The 8,499-nt window shown below is 38.0% G+C and overlaps 2 protein-coding genes across 2 annotated transcripts; one reads left to right on the top strand and one right to left on the bottom strand.

Moving 5' to 3' along the window:
- The first annotated feature begins 645 nt into the window (after positions 1 to 645).
- On the top strand, positions 646 to 3,037 carry LOC113296548 (NAC transcription factor NAM-A1-like). Its single transcript, XM_026544851.1, has 3 exons — positions 646 to 822; positions 1,212 to 1,290; positions 2,436 to 3,037. Exons 1-3 carry the CDS (start codon positions 646 to 648, stop codon positions 3,035 to 3,037), a joined length of 858 nt encoding a protein of 285 aa, XP_026400636.1.
- A 2,101-nt stretch (positions 3,038 to 5,138) lies between these two features.
- On the bottom strand, positions 5,139 to 6,935 carry LOC113296547 (uncharacterized mitochondrial protein AtMg00820-like). Its single transcript, XM_026544850.1, has 3 exons — positions 6,882 to 6,935; positions 6,688 to 6,817; positions 5,139 to 5,407 (listed from the first exon to the last, which is right to left on the bottom strand). The coding sequence occupies exons 1-3, from the start codon at positions 6,933 to 6,935 to the stop codon at positions 5,139 to 5,141; spliced, it is 453 nt and encodes a 150-aa protein (XP_026400635.1).
- Between the last annotated feature and the right edge of the window lie 1,564 nt (positions 6,936 to 8,499).

The raw sequence follows: 8,499 nt of genomic DNA, 5'->3' as shown, positions 1-8,499 counted from the left end.
AGATCCTCATACATGAATGAACGGCTAGGGTTGTACAGAGGGAAGCGTAGCCCGAGTTCCAATTGACTTTTGGTGATGACGGTCGCCTCGACCGAGTGAGGGAAATTCACAACATCACTTCTCTTCAGAACGCCCCTTTAGCCCGACAAGAGTCTGATGTCGTAACCATGAAGATCAAAATCACTCTCCAATTGCTTGATGAACTGTTCGTCAGTCAAGTCCTTGGCAACTTTGTTGTCATTCCTACATACAAATGAAGGAGAACCATCAGAGAGGATAAGATTAAGGGCAAGGGAATCATGGTTAGAAGGACTGTTAATAAGAAACAAGGAATCAAGGGGAGCGTCATCGTCATCATAAAGGGTATAACTCACACACCTTTTTTCTTTCATGGAAGGGGTTGAAGAAGCCATTGAAGAGCAGAAACAACAAAACTTGGACTAGAAAATATGAAGGCAATCAGAGAAGATACAACATCATCAATAAGAGGAGTAGAAAGATGAACGATGGATGATTCAGTTTCTCAAGAAAATTAGAAAATAAAGAAACAATGGAGTTGCAGTTGAGGGAAGAAAGAGAAGGTGATTCTCTAAAAAGGTGAAGTGAAGGATTAAGGGTTTAAGGGAAGGATTTATACCCTCGGCAATGGTAACCGACGGACAAGGTCAAACAGGTCATAAAGACGAAGGTAGTGGGGAACAGCATGGCGTGAAATGTGACATGAGAGCAGACGTGGAAGACAAATCAGTTTCTTCCCCTCGTGTCGGTCACACGAGTGAAAGAAGGGGCATAAATGTAGGTGTAAATAATCCACAAATCCAGGTGGGAAATCCTAGTTAATGAAGCATCGATAACAGATAAACCCCGAAGCACCAAATCACCTTACTTGGCCTCGGCGCGAGAAAAGAGCTACCAAAGAAACCAGTGAAGACAATACATGTAAAGGTCGGAGGTGACTGAAGAGACGGCCATCGAGTACAAGAGCAATAAATGCACTGACGAATTAGTTGAAGAGATAAGAAGAATCTGGTCAAAGTGAGACTCGGCTAAGTATATCAAGGGTGACATCGGCATCATTCATTAAGTAGACGACATCGGTCTAGAATCTCGGACCAAACTCTATTCCTAACTCGAGAAGGACATCAAGAAAGATGCACCACAACTTACACTGTAATTAACTTGAGTGTATCATCACTTACGGCTATAAATAGAGGGCTATGCAGAGAGTTGAGGGGCAAGTAATCAGTGAGGAAAGAAAGAACACCAAGAGCTTAAGAGTGAGACTTGAGAGTTTGTAAGAAGAGACGTCCTCTGTAACCTTGAATCAAGTAATAAGATCATCCCTTTACCCCCGTGGACGTAGGTAATCATACCGAACCACATATATCTTGTGTTCTTATGCTTCTCTTACTTGCTTACTTCATTAGGTGTATGCATGTTTATCTTCAGATGTAGTTGTAGGATTTTCCGCATCTACAGTGGCAGTCTTAATTCTGTATTTTTGAAATTCTGTCTCCTGATGAGCAATAATGTTCTGCACAATTGTGTTGGATGCTCAAGTATCTTACAGACCATTTCTGGGGACTTTGAACATCAAGGTGGTATTTGTTAGTGAACTCAATATCACCAGATCGGTTGAACTTTCCATCTTTACCGTAAATTCGTAATCGAAACGAACATTAACAATTTCCTGAACCTGTTTAAAAAACTATTTTTTTCACATCAAATTTATCGTTGCGAGCCGGTGAAGAATTCTCACAAATTGATTACCCACTCATCGAAACCATCTGATTATAAGATTTTAAACTAAGGTTGAAAACTACTTTGTCAATAATTAGAAGTTGGCTGTAATTAAGATTTTGGGCTTAAGTTTCCCGTTTCCAACCCAGAAATGGATTTCCAAAACAACCTAATTCTGAACCTATAAAGCATTTTGTGGACACAACCAAAAAAACCTCACAAGTAGATCATTCAAACTCTCGTCACAAACATTAATCTCTCGGCCTTGGTCTGAATATAATAGAGTCCATAAATACTATTTGCATCGGATCTTCGAATCTCAATGTTCACCGGAATGGTTAGTTTTCTCCGATACCTAAACATTTTTTTATTTTATCTTCTTGAATTCCCCGTACCTGTACATAATTGATTGTGACTTGAGTTTATCTAAAATAAACACTGAATACTTATACCCAAAAATTCATGGTTGTTAAATGCATTGTTCACTAGTTATGTGTGAGATACCAAGAACAAGTTGATTTTTTATGCTAATGGTTCATTACTTTTTATGTTAACGGTCCTCATGTATTTCCTATATAAGCTCTGCCCAAAACTTTAACACATAAAACTTGTCCAATATCCTCACACTATACCAGTTTCTAATCTCGTAATTTGAACACTGTAGCTGTGTATCTGTTACTGATTTTATTATTCAGATACAATGTCTTCTTCTTCTTCAAGTGTCAAGACCAACCTCTCTAGCACCAATCCAATCCCAAAGGGTCTTAATGATGAAGCCAAGTTGGCTAGCCTTCCGTCAGGTTTTAAATTCAAACCAACAGATGCTATATTGATTCATTACTATCTCGCCAGGAAAAATTTAGGAGAAACATTACCAGCTAACAGAATGAAGGAAGTGCTTGATTTCTACCACCATCATCTTGAAAATCTCACGCAAGATTACAAGGGGTATGAACCAAACCATTGGTACTTGTTCACACGAAAGTGCTATGGGAAAGAAGCAGTAGTAGGAGGCAACCGGGTCCATAGCACTGCAGTAAGAGGGAGTCTGGATAACACCAACAGGGTATGGATTCGTGTTGCAGGTCCAGGCTTTTGGGTGTCAACTACACCGCGTAGTTCGGTCTATTCGAGCTCAGACTCTACAATTTTAATTGGACGCAAAGACACTTGGGTATATCATGAAGTCCGGGTCGTAAAGCAAAAATACACCACGACGACAGAGTATGAAAATGAGGAAAAGAATAAAAAGGATGGGTGGGTCTTGTGTCGGATTGACAAACTCCAATGCAACTGAGATATCCGAGGAAATTGAAAAACTTATGGTAAGGAACCAAAAAAGAATTGATAATCTACTTAGTGTCCATTAAAAATGGAAATAATTCCTCTTGCCTAGAACAACCTCTTGCCTAGAACAAGTTTATATTGATAACATAGTCGACGCTAGAAATTAATACATCTGACCAAATTACTGGTAAACGACGTACAAGGCATTGGGAAATTGCAAATAGTTTCGCTAAAAATGTGGTGCCTCCAACCCTATCTGTTTTTAGTCACTCTAGTTTGGAAGCGTGTGAATGATAGCGAGAAGAATAATGACCTCTAAACAGAACATGCATAAATGACTTCCAATAGACCTCCAACCGCCATTACCTGAACAGAAAAGAACGTTGTCCATCTAGTAATAACACCTTATTTTGAACTCAGTCACATAAATGCTATAAACAATTAGCAGTTAGCACAAGCAAAATTAAGGAAGTAAGAGCAACTGTAATGGTGCGATCAAAACCAAAGATCAAAGATAAAGAAAACGACCAAATTTGAGTTTAGTCCGTGCTGCTACACTATGGTGGAAGAGTAAAATTTCATGGAGTGCACGTTAAATCTACGCCTGAAACCAAGCGCATATATAATCTCTGTCTGGCACTCGGGCGGATGTATAAACTGACAGAATTACATAAGGAATATATTGCAAGATAAAGAAGGAATACAGACTCGATACACTTATACAGGATTATAGACGACAAATAAGGCAACAGAACACAACGCAATAACTACAAGATAACTATACAATATATGCAAGATATGGGATGTCGTAACTTGCAAGATACGATATATTTTAACACCCCCCTCAAACTCAAGACGTTGCACAACACATCTTGAGTTTGTTAACCAGAAAAAACGAATGCGAGGAGAAGGTATAGACTTGGTGAAGAGGTCTGCAAGCTGGAACTCAGAAGACACATGAGGTAGTGCAATAGTCTGATGCTTGTAATGATGACGAACAAATGGCATTCTATTTCAATATGTTTTGTGCGTTCATGATAGACATCATTATGAGCTATATGAATAGCAACCTTGTTATCACAGTAGAGAGGAGTGGGATCTGTCAGATGAACTCCCATGTCACCCAAAAGCCATCTTATCCACACAATCTCAGAGGTAGTATGAGCTAAAGCTCTATACTCGGCTTTTGCACTAGAGCGTGACACAACAAATTGTTTCTTGCTACGCCAGGAAATGAGAGAATTACCAAGATATACAATACCCAGTTGTTGATCGTCTGTCAGTTACATCTCCTGCCCAATCTGAGTCAAAGTATGCACGAAGACGAAGATCAGAAGCAGATGAGAAATATAACTCTTGATACAAGGTACCTTTGATATATCGTAAAATCCGAAGAACATCAACATAATGTGGTGACCGAGGAGCAGACATGAATTGACTAACAACATGTACTGCGTAACTGATATCTGGTCTGGTAATAGTTAGATAGTTTAGACTTCCTACTAGCTGCCTGTAAAGAGTAGGATTTGAAAGATCTTTGCCTTCGACGGAATTGAGCTTGACATTTAATTCAAGCGGTGTGTCTGCAGTCTTACAATCAGTTAAACCAGCACAATGCAAAATTTCAGATGCATACTTGACTTGTCAGATGAAAAATCCTTCAGAAGAGTTGTCAACTTCTACCCCGAGAAAATATCGCAAGAAATAAGATCTTTCATTTCAAAACAAGAGTGGAGATAAGATTTAAGAGCTTCAATACCTTCTAGGTCACTTCCTGTGATAATCATATCATCAACGGAGAGTAAAAGAAGAATCATACCCTTACTAGTTGATTGAACAAACATAGCTAAGTCGTAAGGACTTTGAGTGAAACCATACTTAAGAATTGCAGTTGAAAATTTTTCATACCAAGCACGAGGAGCTTGCTTCAGCCCATACAAAGCCTTGCGCAACTTACATACCTGATTTGGAGCATGTTCTAAGCCAGGAGGTGGTCTCATATAAACTTCTTCTTGAAGATCACCGTGAAAAAACACATTTTTAACATCCATTTGGTGTAGGTTCCATTTGCGAGTAGCAGCAACAACGAGCAATGTACGAATTGTAGTCATTCATGCAACCAGAGCAAAAGTTTCTTCATAATCAATACCATACTCTTGTGTATAACCCTGTGCAACTATATGAGATTTTCGACGATCTAATGTGCCATCTGATTTAGTCTTTACCTTGTAAACCCATCTACTTCCCACAAAAGATTTACCAGGAGGTAGATCAACCATATCCCATGTGCCAGCCCTTTGATGAGCTGTTAGTTGTTCTCTCATCGAGTCTTGCCAGTCTGGCAGTACTGTAGCTTCCCTGTAGTTTTTAGGTTCATGTTCTGCTAAGATAGTTGTTAACGAACATTGATAGTCAGAGTACTTAGATGGAGGTCGCCGTGTTCATGGAGGAAGTTGAGCATTTTCATGTGCAGGATCCCCATGTTGAGTTGGAATCTTCCATAGAGTGGTCAATGGCTTCTTCTGTGGATTCAACATATGGAGGTTGAAAGACATTGTTATCAGGGGTACTAGGAGAAGTCGAGACAGAAAAAAATTCATCATCAAATGGATCTAAATATGAAAAGGTTTCTAGAGAAGGTATTTTAAAACTAGGAAGGGACCAAAAAGGTATCTTTTCTCAGAAGGTAACATGACGAGAAATTCTTAATCTCCTACTTTCTGGATCGTAACATCTATAGCCTTTATGCTCTATGCCATAACCGAGAAACACACAAATAATGTTCTTTTTACCAAGTTTGTTGCGTTCACTTTCATAAAGTAGGACAAAACATGTGGAACCAAACACACGCAGATCAGAGTAATCTGTACTACACCAAATCAAGGATTTGCTCATAGCAAAAAAGCATTACAAAAAAATACAAGCTAATTTCCCTAACTAAAATAAATAGTTACTGGAATGCAGTTATATAATGTGTGATAATTGTTCCTAACTCTTTTAATCCATTAGGGAAACTAAATAGGCCAACACCTTCATTTCATTACAATATTTATCCCAACTATTGACATTTTACACTTCATATTTACTTTGTAATGTAAACATTATGTTATAAACATTGCTAACTCTTTCAATTACTATTAAAATGACCACTTAACAAATGACATGTGTCGGTTTGATATGTAACAACCGGCACTTTTCTGATCGCCGGACCTGACCATTTCCGGTAATCGGACCTGAAAGTTTCCAGTCCCGGAACTGAAAGTTTACGGTCGCCGGGCCTGATAGTTACCAGTACCCATAAAACTACTCTTTAATCTACAATTCATCCATTGAAATCATAAGGATAAAAGGAATGGACACTGGAAATATATAATTATATATTAGTAAATCATGATCATTATATACAAGGAGCACAGTCAGTTACATAAAAATAGTTGTGCAAAATTCCACAAATTACAGATTTCATATGAGAAAGTAGCGACTCAAGAAGCTTTCACAACACAAAAAAGTGTCTGATCCTCAAAATAAAAGCAAGATATGTTTCCGCTCCACAAAAGTAGTTAGTCAAGTTTTCATTCCTCCTCAAACTCCATAAACTCCAGGAGACGGGCCAAAGTTACCCATTCATTTGCAATATATTCTCTCAAACACCAACAAGACCTGGATTTCTGCTGCAATTAGGACTTTCAACATCTAGAACTAAATTGATGTTGGCAGGTATTGTTGCTGCTATCCAGAAGTGTGATTTACCAATATCTGGGTGCAAGGCATAAACCCCTTCAAAAATCATCTGCACAGAGACAAAAGAAATACGTTCAACTTTAATTCACTCAAATTCTCTTTGACAAATATACATCAACATGATCATAGTAGAGAAGAATCCCAAAAACATTAAGATCTAAAGTCATAGAGAGTGTTGTTGTATACCTTCAATGTTTCACCATCTTCTATCAGTTACCTTTTAAGTACCTGGAGGGAAACACCAAAAAAGTTAACAGCAAACAAAAAGTTGTATTTCAGTTGTCACGATTATACACAAGAACTACCGATATTAAGGCATATGGTTGAGAAAACTAGAGAACAAGCCTATCAATTGCATACAGAACGAAGAAATACTCACTTCTCATCATATGTTTTGGTTGCACAAGTATTTGTTTAGCTCGTTTCCTGGAAAAATCTGCGTAACCAACACCCAAATTGTTCAGAACTAGTGACACGGGTAAAGAAACTACAAATCGGGTAGAACAGAAACAACGTAAGAATGAATTGAGGACAACCTAAACTACAAGCAGAGCAATTAGCATTGTTTGAAACCCTTCAAGGGGGTGAAATGGACACAATAGTTGAAGTGAAGGTTGTTCATAAACTAGCAGTTGTATATGCAGCTACTGCCGACAAGGTTTAGTGGTAATAAAAGGGACAATTTTAGACTTGTATATGAATGCAAGTATCGTTTCTTCTACCCTAATATGTTAAGAGATGTTTTGTACCTAGAGCCAGCATCAGAGTTGCTGATGCTATAGCTAAGTTCACAAGAATAAACCAGCGCAATCCTGTCTTCCTCGGGAACTTCAGTATGCACCAAATTGATCACAATAACTCCAGATTCAGGCTCATCAAATGAACCCTCACCTGAAACAAAAAAATAATCAATATCCAAAAGTCCATAATCAATCCAATTCAATAACAAAAAATAAACTCAAAGTAACGCGATATATTACCGCAGAGTAAATCCCATCAGCCCAATTCCCAAACCTCCATTTCTGAGCAATCGATTTCCCATCTTCAAGTTCCAAATTAGTCCCAGTAATATACCCATCAAACAAACTAAACTCCCCACCAACTTCCTTACTTATCTTAGCATTACTCTGAGTAAAACCCTTCCATCTATTCCCATCCATCAAAATCTCAACCAAATTCTTTGCCTTACAGTTATACTTCTCTTTTAAAATAATCTTCTTAAACCCTTCTTCATAATGACACAACATAAACATCATTAGAACAAGACTGAACCAAAAGAACCAGTTTCTCTACCTGTTGAAAATGTTTCGAGCTTCATCCTCCTGACTCAATTTTTACCTAGTTGACCTGACTCAGAATCTCTTCTCTTTGAGCAGCTTCTTCTTTACTTTCATATAATCCAGAATCCACCAAAAACTTCACAAAAACAATCAAACAAACAAAATCAAAAACACAAACAAAACAAATCTGAAATCCCCACAAACTCATACGTTCTCCAATTCTAAGCTTCTCTGTCAATCATATCCAGTCGGACCAACAATTGAAATTGGATTTGTAACACCAAGCTTCTTCTTCACCATTGACACAGACGGTGATGAACCGCCACTCTCACCCTCCAACACCCCCATTTCACGAACCCTTAAATATTTTTCTTAATTTTTTTTAATCTTCAAACACACACGCAAAATAAATTTATGAATCCATGAAATCAAACTGGAATTCGTTGTTCTT

The sequence above is a fragment of the Papaver somniferum genome, chromosome 7, assembly GCF_003573695.1.
Source record: "Papaver somniferum cultivar HN1 chromosome 7, ASM357369v1, whole genome shotgun sequence".
NCBI classification, from domain to species: Eukaryota; Viridiplantae; Streptophyta; class Magnoliopsida; order Ranunculales; family Papaveraceae; genus Papaver; species Papaver somniferum.
This window is presented reverse-complemented; position numbering and strand designations above follow the sequence as displayed.